The 24,613-nt window shown below is 38.9% G+C and overlaps 2 protein-coding genes across 2 annotated transcripts; one reads left to right on the forward strand and one right to left on the reverse strand.

The window, feature by feature from the left end:
- Positions 1 to 503: 503 nt before the first annotated feature.
- Positions 504 to 18,266, forward strand: tpp1 (tripeptidyl peptidase I). The gene is made up of 13 exons (XM_008400023.3): positions 504 to 614; positions 7,051 to 7,125; positions 8,513 to 8,652; positions 8,720 to 8,870; positions 9,474 to 9,595; positions 9,682 to 9,851; positions 10,948 to 11,146; positions 11,880 to 12,068; positions 13,299 to 13,368; positions 14,518 to 14,638; positions 14,715 to 14,876; positions 15,726 to 15,851; positions 17,380 to 18,266. The coding sequence occupies exons 1-13, from the start codon at positions 604 to 606 to the stop codon at positions 17,518 to 17,520; spliced, it is 1,677 nt and encodes a 558-aa protein (XP_008398245.1). The 5' UTR covers positions 504 to 603; the 3' UTR covers positions 17,521 to 18,266.
- Positions 18,267 to 19,207: 941 nt separating this feature from the next.
- Positions 19,208 to 22,877, reverse strand: yy1a (YY1 transcription factor a). Its single transcript, XM_008400022.3, has 5 exons — positions 22,265 to 22,877; positions 21,074 to 21,224; positions 20,704 to 20,764; positions 20,077 to 20,235; positions 19,208 to 19,992 (listed from the first exon to the last, which is right to left on the reverse strand). Exons 1-5 carry the CDS (start codon positions 22,755 to 22,757, stop codon positions 19,810 to 19,812), a joined length of 1,047 nt encoding a protein of 348 aa, XP_008398244.1. The 5' UTR covers positions 22,758 to 22,877; the 3' UTR covers positions 19,208 to 19,809.
- Positions 22,878 to 24,613: the final 1,736 nt, after the last annotated feature.

Below are 24,613 nucleotides of genomic sequence, written 5' to 3' on the forward strand. Positions count from 1 at the left end.
TTTATCTGACATTAAACACTTTTTCTTGCCTTCATTGTGTAACAGAAATGCTGTATACATAAAGACTGGCTGATCTAACTTAAATTCACTGAGTTAGGTCAGGGATCTGTAACCTTAATAGCCTAATTCAACTAAAAGAAACCCCATAAAACTCATCTAGAGCCACAGATAAACATATCTGTTATAAATATTTATGTTTAGAAAATGTATCTTAAAATAAAGCTTAAAATTATCACATTTTAAGCTTTAAGATAAAATTATTTATGAAAAATTTTGCAAAAAGAAAAAATAATCACATGGATACCAACCGAAAAAATAGCAAATGATAATTCATAAAAAAAAAATTGTTTAAAAATATAATTAATTGATATTTTATTTCATAACTTTCAAATGTAAAAAGAAAACATCGTTTTGTGTTATCTTTCATCGGGAATGTAAACGATAGGAAAAAATAATGTAATAAAAATATTTCGGTGTTTAGAAAAAGAAAAGAAAAAAGATCGTCAGCAGTCACGTGGAACCGCGTCACGTGACACTCCTCTATAGCCGCTCATTAAAGAGGACACAAGCTGACTTTAAACAGCGGGAGCAGCCAAGGACACCATGAACACAATGTAAGTGCTTGTAACTTCTGACTTTTTAAAAATACATTTCATAATTTAACTACAGTCGGAGGGTTTCGGTGAAACTGAGGCGCGATTGTTTGTTTTTAATTTTGTAATGTGACCCAGATTGAACGCTGCCGCCGCAGGTCAGAGCTGAAATGTGTCTGTAGTGTTAGAAGATGAAATGTTTCTAAACAGAGTTTCTATAAATGAACAATTCCTGTTAGAAACAGATATTAAAGGACAGCAGCAGATGTAAAAGAATGTCTAACAAACTGTTACGGTCACTGACCTCTAGGGGCTCTCTTTTTTTGAGAGAGCTCTGTGTTTTTTTGTTTCAGCTCTGCCTGATTGCTGCAGGTGAAGTGTGTTGGGGCTCGTCAGCCGCTATATATAAGCAGCAAGCTGGAGATGCCAGATCTCTCTCTCTCTCCTTTTGTTTGACCTGGGCCATGAGCTGTGACTCTGCTTGAGAGTTTTTTGTGTGTGTGGACCGACTTAAGTTTGCTGTGAGCAACTCTGAAACTTAACCAAGAAGGTGGAAGCTGGTAGGGGTTCTCTGCCATTTTTGTTGTAACCCGTTTTCTCCTGTTTTTGTGTTAGTAAGGGAGTTTAGGTTTTGTATTTTCTTTTAGTTCTCTTTAGAAAGTGGTTGTTTTATTTTATAGTTGTAAGGGGTGTTTTGTTTGTTATTTTGGCCTTGGAGACCCTGAAGATTAAAGCTCCCCTGTGTTTTTTCTTTTTTCCTCCTGTACTTGTTTTAGCGGACTTGTAAAATAAATTATATTTTTGTTACTCATCAACTGTTCGGATTACTTTTTGTTTTATGTTAAAGCCCAGTGCCACAATTTACTTTAGGAATTTTAGGGTGGGGTTGTAACATAAGTGGGGGCTCGTCCGGGATTATTTTTGAACATGGCACAGTTTAATTTGGAAGAATTTTTGAGTAATCCTACTGTACAACAGTTTGATGTCTGTAGAAAAGATGATTTATATGAAATCGCTTCATACTTGGGTATCCATGTGTCTAAGTCTTTGCTCAAACGTGACTTAAAATCTCTTGTCTTTAGTAGCTTAGTTGAGAAAGGAGTACTCACAGTGGATGTGGACAAAGAAGAGACCACCTTTCCTGGAAGTCCTGATCATTCTGAGGTTTGTGCTGAGGAGGAAGGAGGAAAGACGCCACCTGCTGCTACCAAGCCAGGGGGGGATAAACCACCAGCCTCTCTCCCACGGTTTGAGCCCTTCTCTATTGAATCCTCAAATCCCAGTGTTGAGGCACGTTTGAAGGTACGTCTAGTTCGTCTAGAACTTGAAGCTAAGGAACGGGAACGGAAGGATGAATTTGAGTTCCAGCTTAAATGCAGACAAATTGAAGCTGAAACTGCCATTAAAATGCGTCAACTGGAGCTACAGTCTCAGAAACCAACCCATGTTCTCACTACAGATTCTGGTAGAGATGAAGACAATGTCGGTATTTCACCAGATGAACCTTGCTCTTCTTTAGCACCTTCTACATTTGACATTAGCAAAAATATTGCCCTGGTTCCACCATTCCGAGAAACGGAGGTGGAAGCCTATTTTAATGCGTTTGAACGTATTGCTGTTGCCCTTCACTGGCCCACAGACGTTTGGTCCCTTTTGTTGCAGTGCAAACTGAGTGGTAAGGCACAGGAAGTATGTGCAGCACTCACAATAGAAGACAGTCTTGTGTATAACAAAGTTAAAGCTGCCATACTCCGGGCATATGAGCTGGTACCTGAGGCATACAGGCAACGGTTCAGAGCCTTAAGAAAATCAACTGCACAAACATTTGTTGAATTTGCAAGAGAAAAAGGAATGCTATTTGACAGATGGTGCCAGGCAACTAAAGCTACTGACTTCAGTTTACTACGTGAGTTGGTATTGTTGGAGGAGTTCAAAAACTGCCTTCCAGATCGTACAGTGTTGTACCTGAATGAGCAAAAAGCTACTACCTTACAAGAGGCTGCTGTTCTGGCTGAAGAATTTGCCCTTACTCACAAAAATGTTTTTGTGTGTAAATCTGACCAACCTTCTCGTGACAAGACATGGAAAGATGTGCCACAATCTCAGGTTAAGAACGCTCCAACTTCCAAATCGGAGAGGCAATGCTTTTATTGTCATAAAATGGGGCACATTGTTTCTGACTGTTTGGCCCTGAAACGTAAACAGGCACCCCAACCACCAAAACCAGCTAAAGGGGTTGGCCTAGTCAAAACCCTGAGATCCTCCCCAGATCTCTCAAACCTGAGTGAACCTGATGACTGTTTTAAGCCCTTCATTTTTGATGGTCTTGTCTCCCTAACAGGATTTCCAGAGGATGAGAAACCAGTGAGGATACTGAGGGACACTGGCGGTTCCCAGTCATTTATTCTGTCCAGCCTTCTGCCATTCAACGCTGACACCTCCTGTAATGCAAGTACAATAGTACAAGGAATTGGAATGGCGTATGTACCGGCACCTCTACATCATGTTTACCTAAAATCCAAGTTGGCCTCTGGATTCTTCAAAGTTGCGGTGAGAAACTCATTCCCTGTTCAGGGAGTTGAATTTATAATGGGGAATGATCTTGCTGGAGACAAGGTACTTCCTATTCCTGAGGTGGTGGATAATCCCAGTTGCATGATGGGTGAAGATGAGATGTTGAAGTCCCATCCTGATGTGTTTGCTGTCAGTGCTCTTACCAGGTCTCAAGCTCGCAAGCTGAAGGAAGTAAGCTTGGATGACTCTGTTCTTGGTTTTGCTTTGATGGAGGACAAGTTGCCGGCAGAGGACTTTTCAGAATCGGCGCCTTTCAAGGACAACTTCACTCCAAAGACTGAGGTTTTTCTCCCGCTATCAATATCACGTGAGAGTTTGAGCCAAGATCAGAAAAGTGATGAAACGCTCACTAAATGTTTTGAAGGGGTGAGTGATTCAATAAATAGTGATAAAACCCATAAGTTTTATGTGGAGAATGGATTACTTATGAGAAAATGGATCTCAAGGCCTGCCTTGCAACAGCAGGGTATTGAGGAAGATTGGGGAGTAGTACAGCAAATTGTCATTCCTCAAGGTTATCGGGAACAAATACTGCAGTTGGCACATGACCACTCATGGTCGGGTCACTTGGGAATCACTAAAACCCATGACCGTATTCTACAACATTTCTTTTGGCCAGGCCTGAAGAAAGATGTTGCCAGGTTCTGTAGAACATGTAAAGTTTGCCAAATAGTGGGTAAACCTAATCAGAAGGTGCCACCTGTTCCCCTTAAGCCCATTCCTGCAGTTGGTGAGCCTTTTGAGCGTGTCCTGGTGGACTGTGTGGGTCCCCTGCCCAGAACAAAGGCTGGTAACCAGTTTCTCTTGACTGTCATGTGTGCTGCCACTCGTTTCCCTGAAGCCATTCCACTAAGAAAAATCACAGCGCCTACCATAACAAAAGCCCTTTTGAAGTTTTTTGCAACTTTTGGTCTGCCTAAAGTTATACAAACTGACCAAGGCAGCAACGTTCTGTCCAAAATTTTCCAGCAGACACTACAGTCTTTTGGCATTAAACACATTCCCTCTAGTCCTTACCATCCCCAGTCACAAGGCGCTCTAGAAAGATGGCATCAGACTATCAAGGCCATGATGCGCAAATATTGTCATGAAACGGACAAAAGCTGGGATGAAGGACTCCCTTTTCTGCTGTTTGCAGCCAGAGAGGCTAAACAGGAGTCTATAGGTTTTAGCCCTGCCGAGCTGGTTTTTGGGCATAGTGTCAGAGGACCACTGAAGGTTCTGAAAGAACAACTCCTGTCTGTTGAGACGCAGCCGCAATCCAACGTTCTTGAGTTTGTCGCACAGTGTCGGGAACGTCTATATCATGCTTGTTCGATAGCAAGAGAGTCTTTGTCGGCTGCCCAAGGGAAAATGAAACATCTATATGACAAAAAGACTGCACAGCGGTCGTTTGAACCAGGTGACAAAGTGCTCATGTTGGTGCCCACAACTGGGCCGTCTCTTTCAGCCCAGTTTGCTGGCCCACATGTGGTAAAAAGCAAAGTCAGTGACACAGACTACATTATTCATACTCCTGATAGGAGGCGCCAAACGCGTCTGTGTCATATAAATATGTTGAAGTTGTTTCATTCCAGAGAAAATGATTGCAAGGACACGTGTGGTGAGAACTCTACAAAACCTGCATCAATTACTCTTGTGCTTGGAGATGTCCACCATGACGGTTTGAAAAAGTGTGAAGGCCACTGTGGTAGGTTTTCAAACTCTATCCTTCTTGAGTCCTTGGATGCATATCTGTCCTATCTTCCCAGGGGTGAGAAGGAGGAGGTGAAAGGACTGATCCAGCTGTACCCTGCGCTTTTTGGAGATGTGCCCTCTATGACCTCAGTACTGGAGCATGACATTGACGTGGGTGATGCATCCCCCATTAAGCAGCATGCGTACCGCTGTCCCCCAGTCAAGAGGGTAATGATGAAAAAGGAGGTTCAGTATTTACTGGAAAATGGTTTGGCTAAGCAAAGTCATAGCTCCTGGAGTTCTCCATGTCTTCTGACACCAAAGTCAGATGGTTCTCAACGCTTCTGTACAGACTTTCGAAGAGTAAATGCCGTTACAGTCCCTGATTTGCATCCATTGCCTCGTATGGAAGACTGCATAGACAGTATTGGTGCAGCCACCTATATAACCAAATTAGATCTGCTCAAGGGGTACTGGCAAGTTCCCCTGACTGCCAGAGCTTCTGACATTTCAGCTTTTGTCACACCAGACTACTTCCTACAATATACAGTGATGGCATTTGGAATGCGAAATGCACCAGCTACTTTCCAGCGGCTGATGAACACTATTTTAGGAGACATTAAGAACTGTAACGTCTACCTGGATGACGTCGTAATTTATTCATCATCCTGGACTGATCATATTAACACCTTGAAAACTGTGTTTGCTCGTCTAGCTCAAGCCTCACTCACCTTGAACCTGGCAAAATGTGAGTTTGCCAAAGCAGTGGTGACCTACCTTGGAAAGGAAGTGGGCCATGGCCAGGTACGTCCAGTAAATTCAAAGGTGGAGGCTATCCTAAGCTACCCTGCGCCCACCACCAGACGTGAGCTCCGGCGGTTCTTGGGTTTAGTTGGCTATTATAGGTGTTTCTGCAGGAACTTCTCAATGGTGGTGGCTCCTTTGACAAATCTGTGTAGTCCAAAGGAACCATTTGTGTGGACTACTGAATGTCAACATGCATTTGACTGTGCAAAGTCCTTTTTATGCAGTGCTCCTGTATTAGCAGCTCCAGATTTCAACAAGCCCTTCAAATTGGAAGTGGATGCCAGCGCCACTGGGGCTGGAGCGGTGTTGCTCCAAGATGGACCAGATGAAATTAGTCATCCAGTTTCCTACTACTCAGCTAAGTTCAAATCTCATCAATTGAACTATTCCACAATTGAGAAAGAAACATTGGCCATGCTACTAGCGTTGCAGCATTTTGAAGTTTGTGTGTTCAACCAGTCCTGTTATAGTCTATACGGACCACAACCCCCTAGTCTTCCTGAATCGCATGTATAACCACAACCAGCGGTTAATGCGATGGGCTTTGTTGGCCCAAGAATATAACCTGGACATCAGGCATAAGAAAGGGTCTGAAAACATAATTGCTGATGTACTTTCCAGGATGTAAGGCTGCTTATCTCACTGCATTACAGATGTAACTTAAAGAAATGTTTTCATTTCATGAAGGATTTTATGGGGGAGGGTGTTACGGTCACTGACCTCTAGGGGCTCTCTTTTTTTGAGAGAGCTCTGTGTTTTTTGTTTCAGCTCTGCCTGATTGCTGCAGGTGAAGTGTGTTGGGGCTCGTCAGCCGCTATATATAAGCAGCAAGCTGGAGATGCCAGATCTCTCTCTCTCTCCTTTTGTTTGACCTGGGCCATGAGCTGTGACTCTGCTTGAGAGTTTTTTGTGTGTGTGGACCGACTTAAGTTTGCTGTGAGCAACTCTGAAACTTAACCAAGAAGGTGGAAGCTGGTAGGGGTTCTCTGCCATTTTTGTTGTAACCCGTTTTCTCCTGTTTTTGTGTTAGTAAGGGAGTTTAGGTTTTGTATTTTCTTTTAGTTCTCTTTAGAAAGTGGTTGTTTTATTTTATAGTTGTAAGGGGTGTTTTGTTTGTTATTTTGGCCTTGGAGACCCTGAAGATTAAAGCTCCCCTGTGTTTTTTCTTTTTTCCTCCTGTACTTGTTTTAGCGGACTTGTAAAATAAATTATATTTTTGTTACTCATCAACTGTTCGGATTACTTTTTGTTTTATGTTAAAGCCCAGTGCCACAATTTACTTTAGGAATTTTAGGGTGGGGTTGTAACACAAACACAAGCTGCTTTCAGCATGTTTACTTCAAACTTCCGGGTGTAATTATAATGAAAAGCTCCATTTAATTTAGTTTTTCTCCAACAGATTCCTCTTCTTCGTGCCTCTGTTGTTCAGCTCGTTGGCCTCCAGCGGGTTCCTCGAATATGACCAAAATGTCATGTAAGGAAACTGTTTTCCCATCACTTTCTAGTTTTATTACTTAAAACTGTGATAATAATGATTTTAGGTCAGTTAAGGTTTATTTGTATTTAAAGAATATGGAAGAAATAAAGTCTAAGAACCAGACTTTTTTTTTAATGCGTTACATTTGTAATACTGAATATTGACACATTGCATTTGTACAACTTTATTATTAGTATTTTAATTTTTTTACTGTAAATTCGCCAGCAAATTTGGTCGACCAGGCCAAAGCAATCGACACTAGATTGAGTGGCGCGGTGGGTTTTAGCCAATCAAATCACGCTCCTTTGATCACGTGACAAGCAGTTTGAAGGTTTCGAGAGTCCACCAGATAATTACCACATTTGTTTCTGATGCACAGGAGAAAAAAAACCCCCCAAAAATTAATGTCTAAATAAATCTGGTTTTACTGAAACTATATTTCTTCCATGGAAGGAATTCTCTACATTTGCAATTACTTTCTTTTTAATTAAAAATTACATCTTGGTAATAACATCTTTGAAAAGAAGTCTGTCCTCGTGTATTGTTTTATTTCCTATAGTTTTTAAAATCATTTGTGTACTTCTGTGTCTATTAAATCAGGGTGAGCAGATCTGCTGTTTTTATTAGTTTTATCCTCTCGGCTCATTAATATGACATTTTTTTGGGAATTAGCTATTTTATAGTGATCGCAAAACTCCACAAACTGGACTTGATGCTTACCGTTCAAGAACAAGTGTCGTAATGTTTTTACTATTTTTGACATTTTTAAAATGTTAACATAAACTTTATAGATCCAGCTGGTTGCATTGGTGCTAAAATCTCACTTTCAGGAAAAACTTGTTCAGCTAAGCACTTAGACTTACAGCACAACATATACTGAGGTTTTTATTCTATTGGCAGGTTTTCTTTCTCACTTATAACAAGACATTTTCCCATGGTTTAAGTGAAATAATCTGCCAGTGGAACAACAGATTATTGATTTGAAACAAGTTCTTATATCTTCTTGAAAAGTTGCTTGTAAGTTAGTTTTTTTCCTTATTTGAAGATATTTGCGCTAGAAACAAGACCTTAATTACTTGGTAAGATTTTGTGTTTTTTCAGGGTAGCGTCTTCTGTGACTCTGTTTTTTGTGCGTTTTTATGATGTAAAGCACTTTGAACTGCCTTGTTGCTGAATTGTGCTATTAAAATAAACTTAATTGATTTAAATTACCATTCAGGAAAGTCAAAATGTGGTTCTGTCTTGTCAAAATACATTTCTATACCTGGGATAGTCAGGAAACGCTGATTATATGTTAAAATGGCTTGCCATAAATGGCTAAAGCAAAGATATCAACATATTTATTGATGTCAGATAGTAAATCCTAATTATTATTTTTTTTTAGACTCCCACAGGACTGGACCCAAGCAGGTCGGGTGGATCCTTCAGAGCAGCTGGAGTTGACCTTTGCCCTGAAGCAGCAGAACGTCGACCTGCTGGAGGAAACGCTCACGTGGGTGTCGGACCCCGACTCGCCTCAGTACGGTAGGCAGTGAGGTTTTTAAACAAACGTAGGATCCGATTCTGTCACTAACTGCTCTGTCCTCTGCAGGAAAACACCTGAGTCTGCAGGAAGTTTCCTCTCTGGTTCGTCCGTCTGCGCTGACCCAGAAGGTGGTGCATCGCTGGCTGCAGACTCACGGGATTTCAAACTGTCGGGCAGTTCACACTCAGGACTTTTTACAGTGCAGCACGACTGCAGAGTAAGCACATCTGCTTTACTTTACTTTATTCACTCACTTGGGAGGCGACACAGATACTCGTATTTCTGGGGTTTTGCAACTTCTGTGAAAAGGTTCTGCTTTCATCATGTGAGGAAGTTCCTGTTTTTGCAGTGAAAACGGTGAAACTGTGAGCTGCAATCTGCAGAGATTAGAGCCGTTTGAGTCTAATAAAATGGCAGCTTTTCACAAAACACTGTAAAAACATAATCTTTTTTTGAGACAAAACTAACTAACAAGTAACTTTTAGCAAGAAAATGTTTGCACAGTTTTGACTTACTGCTCTGAATATGTTGTTCTTTCAGCAAATGGCCTTTATTTACGGCGATTAACGATTAGTCGATTTCTAAATTAGTTGATTATATCAATCGATTAATTGTTTCAGCTCTGGTTTGGTTGATTCAATTATTTAAAACTACTCTTTGTATTTATTCAGGTTATCTTTTCCTTGTTTTAAACCTGGTTTCTTAATCTGGAACTCTAGAGTGTCAAAAAAAATAAAAATAATTTCTTTGCTGCACATCTGTTCATTTTGATTACAGTAGTGAGTTTAACAGGATTTGTTCTTTTCTTTTTTGTATTAAGGGTTGCAGAGGCTCTTCTTCCAGGAAGTAGATTTCACCGTTACATCAGAAACGGTCACTCCATCGTGAGATCTTCCAGTGCGTATTCAGTCCACGATGAGGTTCACCAACATCTGGATTTTGGTGAGATTTTGTTCGTTTCTAAACTGATCTGCTGTCACGTTTTCAGGTCCGGATCGGTTCTGATATCTTGTTTTGCTCTTCCGTAGTCGGAGGCCTTCATCGTGTCCCTCCTAGAGAGAAAGACGCCAACAGGAAGCGGCCGCGCTCCAAGGCGGGGGTTCACCTCGGCGTGACGCCAGCCGTCCTGAGGACTCGCTACAACCTGACGGCGACTGACGTGGGATCAGCTGAGAACAACAGCCAGGCCGTAGCTCAGGTTGGGATTTATTTATTAAGCCTTTCTCACTTTATTTCTATTTTTACTTTATTTTTTATTCTTTTCCTCATTGGTGGAAACAAAGACACAATCAGCGTACAAAATAATCAGAAATGACATGTAGCAATGTGTAACCCAGCACCAGGATTTTCTACTGAATGAAAAACAAACATATTTAAACCAAAGACTCACCAGACACAGACTCACACCTGCAGTTTCTGTAAAAGTTTCATTGTTCTTATTGAAAGAAACTGATTTGGAAAAATTTTGTTTTGCCTGTTTTTTTGTTGTTGTTGTTGTTACTTATATGAGTTATTGTCATTTTGGTCCTTAAAATGCCAAAAATTCCACTTAGCTTTAATTTAAGTGGAGATTATGTAATTTTTAAATATTGAATGAATGATAAATTGATCGGTTACTGGAGTAGACTTTTTACCTAATACTTTTTTACTCTTTGAGTCATTTCTTGGCTACTTTTTCCATCCATCCATTTTATTTACACCCTTGTCCCTCAGTGGGGTCGGGAGGGTTGCTGGTGCCTCTCCAGCTAACGTTCCAGGCGAGAGACGGGGTCACCCTGGACAGGTCGCCAGTCTGTCGCAGGCCAACACAGATACACAACCATGCACACACACAGTCACACCTAGGGGCAATTTAGACAGATAAATTAACCTGACAGTCATGTTTTTGGACTGTGGGAGGAAACCGGAGTACCCGGAGAAAACCCATGCATGCACAGGGAGAACATGCAAACTCCATGGAGAAGGGCCGGGAATCAAACCCAGAACCTTCTTGCTGCAAGGCAACAGCTCTACCAACTGCGCCACTGTGCAGCCCGGCTACTCTTTCCTTTGAGTAAAAATAAGAGGAAAAAGCCAGTAGACATTAGAGAGCAGTCTTTCTCAAACTGTTGTCCCCTGGCGCCCCCTGGTGGTCCGCAAGGTACTGCATGTAAACGACCCTTATTTACCGTGACGTCAGCTCAAAGTGCGACGCTACAGCTAGCTTACCGAAGGATTGTGGTTAAAAATAATAATGGATATGAGGCTTAAAACCGGGTCATTCCAAAGATTTTTTTTTCTGTCCTCCTGTTCAGTTTCTGGAGCAGTACTACCACCCAGCTGACCTGGCCGAGTTCATGCAGATGTTCGGTGGGACCTTCCAGCATCGCTCCGAGGTGGATCGGGTCGTCGGCACCCAGGGAGGAGGGAAAGCCGGCCTGGAGGCCAGCCTGGACGTGGAGTACATCATGAGCACCGGAGCAAACATCTCCACATGGGTCTTCACCAATCCAGGTCTGCTAGGCCACAAAAAGAAATTAAAATCTGCGCAGATTATATTTAAAACGCCTCCATTTGTTTTACAAAGCTGTAATAAAACGGTCTGTATTTTACAGTAAATGCAAAAGTATTGTCAGCTTCCGGAGAACAATAAATGATATTTTGAAGGGGATTTAACTCTTGTGACTAAAAATGTAGATTAAAAAAAGTACAAAATAACAAAAATATTATATGCAGGTCAACCTGGCCAAATTTGATACACATTGCTTCAAAACAACTCAGATTATGCAAAAATCTGAATCAAAAGATAAATTTAAAAAATGTCGGGAGAGTCAATTTGTTGTTCAACTATAATTTAATACATTTTTTGAAAATAGTATATTCTGTTAATTATTCATCAATGTGTTCTTTGTTAATTTTGCATGTAGAAATTAACCGAAATATGAAACACTAGCGATATAACTGATAAAAATTAAGCAAAACAATATTTAACTAATAAAAACTAGCACTCTAAAACTAAATTGGACAAAAAGCAACAAAATAAAACTAAACTACTATCACCCTGATTTAAATCCAGACATTTGTAGCTTAAATGAAACATTTTTAAAAACTGAAAACATGATGGCAGTTGAAGGCAAATTCAGCTCACAAGTGAAACCAATCGAGAAACGAACGGAAATGTTTTGCATCCAAACTCTAAGTTTGTTTGTTTGTTGTGTAATTATGTCCTCTCCCGCTTCCTGTCCAGGTCGACATGAGACCCAGGAGCCTTTCCTCCAGTGGATGGTCCTGCTCAGCAACATGTCTGACCTGCCCTGGGTTCACACCATCAGCTACGGCGACGACGAGGACAGCCTGTCCGCCGCCTACATGACGCGCATCAACACGGAGTTCATGAAGGCCGGGGTCAGAGGTCTTTCTCTGCTCTTCGCCTCGGGTCAGTCAACGCTTACAGATGTTCTACAACGCTCGCAAAACGGCAAAAACACAAAATATTACCAAGATATTGCTAATGCAAATAACTTTGATTTAGATAAAACTAACTTACAAATAACTTTTCAGCAAAATAGTTTCTTAATATTTATGAAAAAGTTCTAATTCCTCTGGTTATTTCCCTTATAACTTGGGGAAATGTGAAATAATCTGCCAATGGAACAAGAACTTTTCCATAGTTATGAACGATATATCGGCACTAACATCGGTATCGGACAATATTTGTCATTTTGTAACATATTGGTATCGGTCTGTTGAATAAAACTGGGCCGATATGAACAACTGATATTTATTTTTAACTTGTTGCAATCTGTCTCTGGTCTTTTTTTCTCCAAAGGTGTCATAAGGGTATTGAAATACATAAAATATCAGTTATTGGCCATATTGATATCGGCCCAAAGTTTCATATCGGTTCATCCCTACTTTTTAATCAATATTAAGAAATTGTTGACTTTAAACAAGCTCATATTTCTTGCTGAAAAGTTTCTCGTCAGTTAGTTTTGTTTTATTTCAAGTGTACTAAGTAGGGCTGCACCGATTTATTGGCGCCGATTTCCAAAATTTTAGGATATTGGTGATTGGCCAATACTTAATGTGAAGCTGATATTATCTACTTCTGCAAAGGTCTAAAAATCATCCACTGTCCTTTTCTGCTCTGCCGTCAGAGGCTTGACTGACGAACCGGCCCACTAGATCATCTCTGCACATTTCCAGTTCCCAATAATCACCTCAGTGTTACCAACTCAGACACTTTCTTGCTATGTTTAGTGACATTTCGGATAAAAAAGTGCTATAGGTCAACATTGGAATCGGCAGGTCAGGCTTTTGATAATTGACGATCGGACAGAAATCTGAAATCGGTGCATCCCTAGTACTAAAAGATGTTTGCTCTAGAAGCTAAACCAAAAATATTTGGTAATATTTTGTGTTTTACAGTGAAAAAGCTGACCCGCACCATCAGCACAGCATGACCTTTAGTCAGCTTTGGGTTGTAATAAGGTCGCCAATCATGTGATGTCTGATGCGTTGTGAAATTACCGCAACTTCCTGTTTTAAAAAATGATTCAGAAAACCTCAGGGAGGAACAAAAACTTCCATTCATCAGGATCACACAGAGACTTTGGACGAGTTCAGCTTGTTTTGTCAGCTTATCTGAACCTGGTGTTGTGTTCAGGCGACAGCGGCGCTGGATGCAGACATCTGGGGAAGGAAAACGCCTTCAGGCCCAGTTTTCCTGCCTCCAGGTAGGACTCCCAGTCCTCACATCAAACCTTTACGCTGAAGCATTCAAATATCTGTTCATTTATTAGATGAGTTTATTTATTAAATAAAAATAAACTAATGTGTCCACATGCAATTCTTCATAAGTAACAGAGTGAACGTGAAAACAAAACCTGAAGCTTTGAATGTGTCACAGAGGAAACCTATTGATTTATTGAAATAATCATCAACTGGTTTAATAATTGTCTAACTGGAGCATACAGGGTCAATACAGGCTAATTGTGGAGAGAACAACATTCCCAGAAGAGCAAATGAGCCAAAAATATCAATAACGCATCTATATTTTCCATTTAAGATTTAAAATAACATTTCTCTTTAATATGTTTTTTAATTAATTGGATAAAATGTTTTGGCATTTTGCAGATTTTCAATTTAAGCACTTAATCCTTTTTTACATAATATTAGAAATGCATTAGAAGATGCAAATAAACACATTATTCAATAAATTGTTTAAAGTAAGAAAATAAACATTTTTCACCTAAAATGACAACATACCATTTTATTTGTACACACTTGTTGCAAATGATGCATTTGAAGCCTAAGAAAAAGCTCCAAATGCGTTGGGGAGAAAATACTTTAAAAGGTTGTTTTTTATATATCCTAAATGTATATATATTTTTGTACAGTTTTAATTAAGTTCTGGATATTTTGTTCCTTCAGAAATTGTCCTTTTTTTGAGTATTTTCTCCAGTTGACGATAAATCGATAACTAAATTAATTTAATTTTATTTTTTAAATAATTGAATCACGATAAATCCGATTAATCGTTTTGGCCCTACAGTAAATATGTAGTCAGAGCTACAATGGAGTGGTTTAAACCAAATTATAGTAAATGGTTCAAATGGCCCAGTCAAAGTCGACACCTCAATCTAATCAAAGCTATTCAAGAAAAAAATAAATAACTCATCCAGATGTTTAAAGCTGGAACTGCCTTTTAGATTTCTGTTTCTACAACAGATAAAACCATCTATAATTTTTCTTTCACTTCACAATTGTGACATAAATTCCCAATAAAAGTGTCAAAACATTAAAACCTTCAGGGGCTCTGAGTGTTTATGTAATTAAATGTTTTAGTTACTGTGATGGTTTCTAAGTGGTTCTGTATTTCTCAGCCCCTATGTGACCACAGTTGGAGGAACCTCCTTTAAAAACCCGTTTAAAGTAACTTATGAAGTCACAGATTACATCAGTGGAGGAGGATTCAGCAACGTCTTCAAGATGCCCGACTACCAGGTCCAGAAACGCTTCGTGTTGCCTGACCCATTATTTTTTAAAGTGTAACTAATAGCTTCTGTTTTTCGTTGTTCAGGTGAGCGCGGTGGAGGGTTACCTGAAGAGCGTGAAGGCGACTCTTCCTCCTCAGTCGTACTTCAACACGAGCGGCAGGGCCTACCCGGACATGGCCGCCCTGTCTGATAACTACTGGGTGGTCAGCAACAGAGTCCCCATCCCCTGGGTGTCCGGAACCTCGGTAACCAAAACCACCGTCCACTAGCAAAGTGTCACATTAAAATTACTCCCAATCCACTAATTGGGGAGAAAATGACGCAGAAAAATCGTAACATGATATAAAAACATAAACATGGGAATTAAGTGTTTCAAATATTTAGATTTTTCTATTCTGCAACCAAAGAGGTTGGCCCTACAGCACTAATGTTTTATTATACCTTATAAATATGTTTAAATAAAATCTTCTGATTATTCAGTCAGTATTTAATACAGCTCATAAAATTATAAGACATAATTTTATAAATTCTTAGAATTTAATTAAATATATTTCATAATTGTATTCAATTTTAAAATATTATCTAAGATTTTATAACAAAATATTCTAAATATATTTTTATAAAATGTTCTATAAGATTTTAAAAAAATATAATACAATATTTGTATTAATAAAATTTATATTTAATATGTAACATTTATTACATCAAGTAATGTGTATTATATATACTGTTTAATAAAAATATATTTTAATATTTTATATAAAAAATATTTTATTATAAATAAAATATTTGATGCTTCTCTTTTTTAAAATCAACATTTTCTGAAAATTTTCCCTTTATGAAAAGATGATCAACCGCAATGATACAAGAGAAAATGGCCGCTTATCAATTAATCATTAGTCGATTGATGAAATCATCAACTTTAGATTAACTTATTAATCTAATCAAACATCATCAAAGTTTCTGCTAAACAAAGATTCATAGAAAGTTTTCTCCTGTCTTGTGAAGAAGCCGTTTGCTCACAGTTTTAGCATTTTTAAAGTGTTTGCAGCTTCACTTGTCTCTGGGTTATTCTGAGCTTTCGCTCCTATTAGGCATCGACTCCTGTGGTCGGAGGCATGCTGTCCCTCATCAACGGCCAGCGTCTGTCCAGGGGCCAGCCTGCGCTCGGCTTCCTCAACCCGCGTCTCTACAAGCTGAAAGGACCCGGCCTGTTTGACGTGAGTCTGAAGCCCTTTAGTTACAACAAATCCAGTTCCAAGATTCTAACTCCCTCCATTTATTCTTTGTTTCAAGTTCTCAGGTCATCTTGATATTAGACTATCTTGATTGTAAATCACAAATGAGTAGTAATTAACTACATTCTTTTTTTTTTAAGGATAAATTAAATTTAATTAGAAAAACACAGGTCTGATCTGAAAATAATTGTCAATTGTACCTGTCTGACAACACGAAGGAGGCTGAAATATGGTGGAGAAAACAGAACATTTGAGAACCTTCCTAGGAGATTAAAATTATTACAAGAGTTCATCCAAAATAAAATTTAAATCAGGGGGAGTTCAAATGTTTGACACATGGACCCAAAAAAATAAAATGGTAATAATAAGAGAGAGGGTCAGGCAAAAAACTCCCCACAGAATACAGATTGTTTTAGTCTACGCAATCATAAACTAAGTTGCAATACTTTAATTATATGATTTTTTTGTTGTTGTTTGAAAGATTATTGTAGATCCAAAATGGTTTTACTGGTGTACCTCACTATTAGTGAATTTTTAAAGGTCTTGACTGACCACGTGTGGAACGACCAGTTATTAGATTACGAGGCATTTGCCATTTTTTTTATTAGTTTTCCCTCCTTAATGATAGAAATTATGACTTTAAAACAGTTTTCTGTATTTACGCAAGTTATATTTTATATTAAAATTGTTTTATCTTTAAGCAGCCACGTTGTTTATACACCGAAGTAGGTAGATAAACAGTTAATCAACTTATAATTGTCTATTAATGGTTTATTAGCTTAAAAGTTGTTCTAATTATTAACTAATAATGTCGGCTTTGACCTAAATTTAGTGTTGTAGTTTGACCGCCATCCAGCAGAGGGCGCCGCTGGTCATCCGTAAGCGGAGCCGGTGATGTAGAAACAAAGATGGCGGCCATAATAGAACGGTAAAGAGGAACGGTCCAAACTGAGTCCGATGCACTTTATGCGATTCTGATTTTAAATGTAGTTTAACTTTATTGGCGCTGCGTCAGTTTCTCATTCTGAATGGCTGCTGTGCTGCTAAGGTGAGGATAATATGGCAGAAGAGCGGAGAAAATTGAACATGATTGAAAAAACATGACTGATTTTAACGACTGCCGTCGTGAGTCACTGCGCTTCATTTAGCGGAGTTTTAGCCGCAGGCAGCACTGCTGTGTGGTTCTCTGTTGATGAGGCAGTAAGTGTTTCACATACTTAAATCTTTTATTTTTCTACTTTGCAACATACAAGTTCCTGTTTTGTTATTTTAGAAATGTCTAGGTTTAATAATGGGAGAAAACTACATTGTTCTGTTTATTTAGTCAGTATTTAATACAGCTGACATGAAATAATGTTAGAATTTTATGTTTTTTCTCTTAAAGCTAGAATATTATGACAAATGTAGCAGTCTAGATGCAAGAGAAAACTCAAGTTTTTAAGAAAATGTCTGTCAACTTTATTCTATTCTAATCATCTCAGGCTAAAGTGAACGTCATGTTTCTGTGCAGGTGACTGAAGGGTGTCACCTGGGCTGCCTGGACGAGAAGGTTCAGGGGCAGGGCTTCTGCGCCGCCCCGTCGTGGGACCCCGTCACCGGCTGGGGGACGCCCAACTACCCCGCACTGCTGGCTGCCCTGCTGTCCCAGTGAACAGAACCGACCCGCCAGAGCTGGGGAAGGAACTGCTGCCCCCGGATCAACCCGACAGTCAGGTTCTTGATGCCATAGGCGGGACAGTAGAGAGGCCATACTTTGGATTATTGCTGCTGATTTTTCCATTTTTAGTGAATCATCATTCAAATTTCCTATCAATCTGGGTTAAAATCACTTTCTGCGCCATTTAGTGTTGGATCCGCCAGGGAATCATTTTTAAAGCTTTACCACTGTTGCTTTTTATTTGCAATTAATGCATTTTTACTAAACAGTATTTTCTCAAATTTGGGGCAAACATGCAGCTTTTATTTTCAGGGATCTTTTAAATTTTATGCATAAATGGTAAGAAAATGTAGTTTATTTCTAGATAAACTCATAAGGGTCAGAAAAATGCACTGGACAAATATATCAGATCAAAGTACGGTACTTATTTTAACTTCCTTTAAATGCATGCCGTTTGTCCTTCATATCACCGAGATAAAACAGGAACACTATTTGTGGCTTAACAGGTTCTTCAATTTGATTCTGCTGTCTGAGATAATAAAAATGCACAGTCATGTGTGGGTTTGACGATGACTTAGCAGTTTTACCCACAATGACCTCTTTGCAAAATCACAAATCAAATATGTGGAGTTTTATTTCCTATAAATTAAAATAAAAATGTGGAGGATTTTTGAGTTGTATTGTGTAGGAAAAACATCCAGAAGAGAAAATTAAAGATTTTTTGATACTTTAATCAAAAATGTTTGAGTCGTTTTTTGAAATTTATGTTGTAGTTTTGGTGTTTAACTGTCCAAAAAGACTAGCAAACTCGCAAAATGAAGAGATTATCAGCATAAAAGCATTTTTAAAAAAGAAAATATGGATGCACCTCAATAAATATTAACTGAATTTCGGTAATTCAATAAGTTAATCTCGTAAATTGCAATGAATTATAATGTCGAAAATGAAGTTAAAATGAGCTCAGATTTTTTTGTTTAGAGTTTATAATCTATTTTATTTATAATTTTATGCAGATTTTGTTTTAGTTGCTTGGGTTTTATTTATTTTTTATTTTGGATTTTTAAAATATCTTCCATTGTTGTGTCTTTTACAATATTAAAGGTTTTGTCTTTTAGGGCAAACTTGCATTATTATACCATTATCAATATATAACATGAAAATTCTTAATATTGAAATAATGGACAATTAATCATCCTGTAAATGTTAAAATTCTCATTTTCAGAGGAAATCCGCTTTGCAATATTAGCTTTAAGTCACAATCTTTTAAATAACACTTTAAATCTTTTATTTATTCCTTGCATATTTTAATCTGTAGATTTGAAACCACTCAGCTGTGATGAAACTTGATTTCCTGGACAAACTCTCTCAACCCGTTCGGTATCGAGTTGCTCTCGGCGTCTCGTGTTTCTCCAAACAAAACAAACCACAATTATTCGCAGCAGCGCCACGATGTCATGTTGTAGTTAAATATCCCTGTTTAAACACTAACCTGCCTGTTAAAGAACCCATTCAGCCAACGATTGATTTTTAACGTTGTTCATTAATGTCATGCATGGATATGAAGCGTTTTTGAATCGTTGAAAACTTCCTGGACGTTGCTTCAACCCGACTGGTTTAATTATTCACCAGCTCGGTGAGCGTTTGACCTCTGACAGCACAAATCACACGCTCTGTTTGGTGATGCAATTGGGAGAAACGATTTAATCAATGATATCTACTGGAAAAAAAAAAAAGAATAAACTAAAATCACATGGTTATCTACATGTGTTGTAGAAAACGAAAAGCTACAAACCTCCTGAGAAACGGAGCCGTGAAGGAGAACAAAGGGAAACGAACTTTGAAACCTTGCAGGAAGCCCTACAGGACCGTCTTGAATACATACAGACCACAAAGCTTACATCAAACAGTGTACAATATGCACACTTAGGGGGGAGGTACAAAACTGAGACGCTGGTGAAGATTAATGCAAATTTCACAACTATTTGTGTAAAGGTATAAATAAGTTTTCCAGGTGCAGATCCATGAATTAACATCTTCATGAGAAGAAACTCTAAAATATTCCATTCGGGTAGAGGCCAGCTTCGTTGGACCTCCGTTTATTATCAAAAGTTTCACAAAAAAGGGATTCGTTTCTGTTTTTTTTGTTTTGTTTTTTCTATCTGCAGTACAAAGAGAGTCGTCTCAGAGAAAAAGCAGTCCAAGCAACATTGGGTCAGTTCACCCAGAAGCAGACGGAGGTCCTCCGGTTTTCCTGCCGGTTCTGGTCGTTCGGGGTTGGATGTCTTACTGGTTGTTTTTGGCTTTGGCGTGTGTGAGGATGTGAGACTTCAGGTTGGTCGACTGGGCAAATTTTTTGTTGCAGCCGTCGAAGGGGCAGACGTACGGGCGGTCTCCAGTGTGAATCCGCACATGAGTGCGCAGGTTAAAGTCCAGAGAGAAGCGCTTGCCGCATCCCTCAAACGTGCACTGTAAGGAGAAGAGCGTAAACGTTTCCATTCACGTGTTCCCAAAACACGTTTTATTTAAAGTTTAGAAAGTAAAGGAACTCACTTGGAAAGGTTTCTCTCCTGTGTGGACCAACTGATGTCTCTTCAGTTTTGAACTCTCCACAAACGCCTTGCCACATTCTGCGCAGACGTGCACACGAGGCCCGTGGGTGTGCAAATGCTTCCTCATCGCCGAGTTGTCCCTGAACATCTTGGTGCATCCCTAAAACGAAAACAAGGAGGATAATTCCCAAAAAACAAGACGCACAACTCCTGGGACTGCTGCTTGTGAATCCAACCTGAGAAACGTTGGACTACACTGCAAAAACACAAAAGTATTTAGACTCATTTCTAGTGCAAGTATCTTAGTTTTCTTTACTTAAAAGTAACCTTTTGAAAAGATAGCGGCTCGTTTTAAGTCAATAACTGTTTAATATTGATTTAAAAATATTAGATCCACTGGCAGATTGTTTCACTTTTAAAATGAGAAAAAATATCTTGCTGAAATAATCTGCCAGTGAAACTACTTTACACTTGTTTTTATTATTAAGGAATTATTCACTTAAAATCTACTTTATCTTGTTGAAAAGTTAGTTTTGTCTTATTTCAAGTGCAATAAGACATTTGCACCAGACACTTTAAAAAAAAAAATCTTGTTTTTTCAGTTTACTGAATTTAAAATCTGACTCACTTTATGTGGACAGGCTATTGTCCTGGGTGCATCATCTTCTTTTACTTTTCTTGGCTTCATTCTGCAACACGAAAAAGGTCAAAATTAGAGTAGAACTGATCCCCAAGGGGAAACTTATTTGTTAATTAGGGTGTTAAGTACAAACATAACCATAACCAATGTAAAACTTATAAAGAATATATACATAAGTATGATATTTTAAGTAGTTAAAGTATGACTAAATCTAAGGTAAATAATAATGCACATGGAAATAAAAAGCAAAACCGCAGAGAGCTGAATGTGTTGCTTTCACCATGTTTGTCTCGCATCGCCTTTTTGTGAGTTTTGCACCAACATTTTTTCTTTTTCTTTTTTTTGGATGGGTTCTTACCGTGCAAACTCTGCCAGCTGCTTGGGGTCGGACAGGTCGATGCCCGGGATGCCTCCTGGGGGGAGCTTCTTCCCCGTCATATATTCAGAATAATCCGGAGGAGAGTTCTCCCCTGCGATCTGCTCCTCGTGAACAATGTCCTTCTTGTCATCTGAGCAAGAACGGGACGGAAAGAAACTGAAGATTATTCATCTGTTGCTTCTTAAATAGGCACCGAGTAAATACTGCAGAGGCTACAAAATTCAACTTTAGCCACTTGTATTCAAACTGTAAAGTTATTTAAATGCAACATACAGATATTTTTTGTAAGGAAATGGATTAGTTTCCACTTTTGATCACAAAACAAGCTTTTGTTTGTGATTAAAAGGCCAGATGCATGTCGTATCAGTGCATAAATACATTTTAAATCCTGCAAGAATGATTATTCGGGAACTTTGCAATGTGAAAGTTGAGTAAAACTCCATTGCACAACTTTTTTAGCAACAAGAAATACCTCAACCGTTTTACCTGTAACTTGTATTTGTCAAATATGGATTTTAATATTATAGATGAATTATCATTTTTTTTTAAAATATACCCTGATTTTTATCTGCATTAGTTTATTTTCATATCTGCACCACCTTTGTTTGTCGTTATATTTTAATTTATTACAGACGTGAAAAGTCGACCCTAAAACATGACACTTTCCCACAAAGGTCAAAGATTACGCTAATCACGTTCTTTTATCCATTTTAAACGCGTATTTTAATGTTTTTGGTTATTATGAGATGCCGAAATGTATCCGTTTTTGTTTAAATGTATTTTTTATTTGATTTTGAACCTCTAAATTTAAGATCAAAGCCTCAAAACTGTAAAGTCCGAGGCGTCCCCGAAGGCATCTCCGGCTGCCGCTAACTGAACTGCGCCACAGCGGCCCAGCGGAGCTAGCAGCTACCGCTCCCCCTGTCGCCGCCATCTTCGTCGGCCAAATAAACGCCATTTTTTCGGGCCGCCATACTTTCTGGACCGGGGAAATATGGCGGCGCCCATTGACACATAAAACATGGCTTCCCATAAAAACAAACACTTTTCAGAGGAATTTTAAGTCGCTTTGAACCGTGGAAAAGAGTAAGACTTTAGCGGAGCACAAGGCCCCAGCTGGGCCCACTCACACAGAGAACAAAGCGACATCAGCAGCTTGCAGGAACTCACCTGAAGCCCACATAGTAACAGAAAACTCCCCCTCCAAAGTCTTTATCTGGACCTGCTTCTGCTCCCACTTTCGGCCCATCTCTCCACCGCTCATGTAGCTCTTTTTGCCCGCTTTCTTCCCGCTTCCACTCTTCTTAACCCGGCCTCCGGACGTGCTTCTCCCGGCTACAGTAACCAGAGTGTGCTCGATGTAGTCCTCCTCAACGGCGGGCACGGGGATCAGGATCTGGTCCTCGTACCCGTCCTCCGTGTGCAGTTCCGAGTCCTCCTCTCCGACCACCTCCTCTCGGGTCTGCACCAGGATCACCTCCTGGTGCGAGTGGAGGTGGTGCGGATCATCCAGCGGCTGTAAGGCGATCATCGGCTGCTGTTCGCCGTCCTCCCCGACAACTGTCGTCTCGATGGTTTCCACCTCGATTTCATGCAGTTCTACTATTTCTGCTGGCATCTCCGACCCGTCCGTTTCGATGTACAGGGTGTCCCCTGACGCCATGATAATCCCGATTCGTTCTGCGTGTTTATCTGTAAATAATATTATTTCGATCACCTCCCCCCCTGTGCTCGCAGCTCTCTTCCTCCCACTCCGACAACAACTCTCTCCACTACTGTAATCTCGTCGCCACAGTGCTCTAGTTTTGAAGTCTCGCGTGATTTGGATCAATAGCGGATTCTCCGTAGAGCGCATTTCAGAATGGATTTTTATGACTTTTAAGACTTTGATTAGTCCATTCTGTGCATTTATTGATGATTGGACAAAACAGAAACTCAATTTTCGTTTTAAAATATAAATTAAATACTGTTTTCCAGAGGTGGTAGAGTAGCCAAAAATTACACTCAAGTAAGAGTAAAACTACTTCAACATGGTTTTACTGAAATAAAAGTGAGAAGTAACTGCAAGAAGTTCCTCAAGTAAAAATGTTTGGTCTTTTAAAGACAAAATGTATAGAAATATTACAAAATGAAATTTTATTTAGTTAAAGTCCAGCTACTCTTACTTTAGTATAATTTCCACCTCAACTTATTTCACTGAATAAAAAACAAGAATGTTTTAAACAAAATTGTACCAGATACAAACATTTCTCATCTATATTTAAGTGGAGATACATTAAAAGTATATATTATCACTTTTATATTCAGATTTATACTGGATTATTTATTTATTTTATTTTATTACAAATTAATTCAAACAGTTACTGAGTATTTGATGAGTAATTTGACTAAATACATTTTTAGTGTACCTCCAGTAATATGGAGAGCCACTTCAGCCAAAATAAATAAGTAATTGGCTTCTTTACTGTTATTTTTATTTATTTATTTATTATTAATATTTGGACGATCTCATTTTACTTTTACTTAAGTAAAATGACATTTTTTTTACCAACCTCTGTGACTCAAACGGGGACCTTTACATTTTGAGATATTATCTTCTGACTGTAGGGGGCGCTGTTTCTCCTGTACACCTGAATTGCGCCCTTCAAACATCCATATTTAGTTTATGTTTAATCAAATACTGAGCTACTGACCGCAACGCCTGATTTAATATTGAAGATTATGTCTTTTGAAAACCGAAAAGATGAAGTTATGTGCCAAAAGTGTAAAAGTAATGGGTTCACTCAGTGAAGTTACTGAAAAAGTAGTAAAACTCTCAAAAGTATTTAGTTTTTGATTTTTGTTCTTTTTTTCCAAAAAGGTACCCATCTATGGTCACATATAAGCTTGAACAAATTAATAAATTAGTTTGTTAATTTATAACCAGTCAGGTTATTAAACAGTGTTAATGAAATAAAAATATTAAAATTTATGAAAAGATCACTGAACACTAACTGTATTCCTCAAAATATAAACTTTTTAAAATCCCCCCCCCCCTCCCCCCTCATATATATATATATATATATATATAATTTAATTAGTAATATTTCTTTTATTTTTACCACAAACATTTCTGACATATTAAATCAATGTTCTTTATTTTTGATCAGACCTTGACTTCATTTTACCTCTTGGAGCTGATTGTCTCCTCCCGCCGCCTGTTGGGAGGAGACAATCAGCTCCTCGTTCATCCGCGCTGTACCGTTTATTACCGAGTGGAAAACACCCACAGGAAGGTTACACTCATGCGAGCAGGTGCACAGGTAAAGCGTGTTTCTTCCCCCGCCCTCTACCGGAGTGCGGAAGGGAGGCGCTGGAGATCACACCTTAACTTCAGAACGGGTCTGCTCCTTTTTCTACCGCCGGAGTGCCAAACGGCTACAGGTGATGAGAAGTGGAATGGAGGCGGTGGAGAGTGTCTGTTAATAAACAGCTAGTAATCATTTGTTTCTTGTCAGTCGATCTATATGATCGAACTAA

Source organism: Poecilia reticulata, chromosome 22 (assembly GCF_904066995.2).
Source record: "Poecilia reticulata chromosome 22, P_reticulata-male-v2, whole genome shotgun sequence".
NCBI classification, from domain to species: domain Eukaryota; kingdom Metazoa; phylum Chordata; class Actinopteri; order Cyprinodontiformes; family Poeciliidae; genus Poecilia; species Poecilia reticulata.

What these genes read in the sequence shown, in the direction of transcription:
- tpp1 (XM_008400023.3), top strand. An exon ending in CCCAGTTTTCCTGCCTCCAG is followed by an intron (nt 13,369 to 14,517) that starts GTAGGACTCCCA and finishes TGTATTTCTCAG; the next exon opens with CCCCTATGTGACCACAGTTG. An exon ending in TCAAGATGCCCGACTACCAG is followed by an intron (nt 14,639 to 14,714) that starts GTCCAGAAACGC and finishes TTCGTTGTTCAG; the next exon opens with GTGAGCGCGGTGGAGGGTTA.
- yy1a (XM_008400022.3), bottom strand. Translation starts at nt 22,757, where the DNA reads ATGGCGTCAGGGGACACCCTGTACATCGAAACGGACGGGTCGGAGATG. An exon ending in TGTTACTATGTGGGCTTCAG is followed by an intron (nt 21,225 to 22,264) that starts GTGAGTTCCTGC and finishes GTTCTTGCTCAG; the next exon opens with ATGACAAGAAGGACATTGTT. An exon ending in CAGCTGGCAGAGTTTGCACG is followed by an intron (nt 20,765 to 21,073) that starts GTAAGAACCCAT and finishes TTCGTGTTGCAG; the next exon opens with AATGAAGCCAAGAAAAGTAA.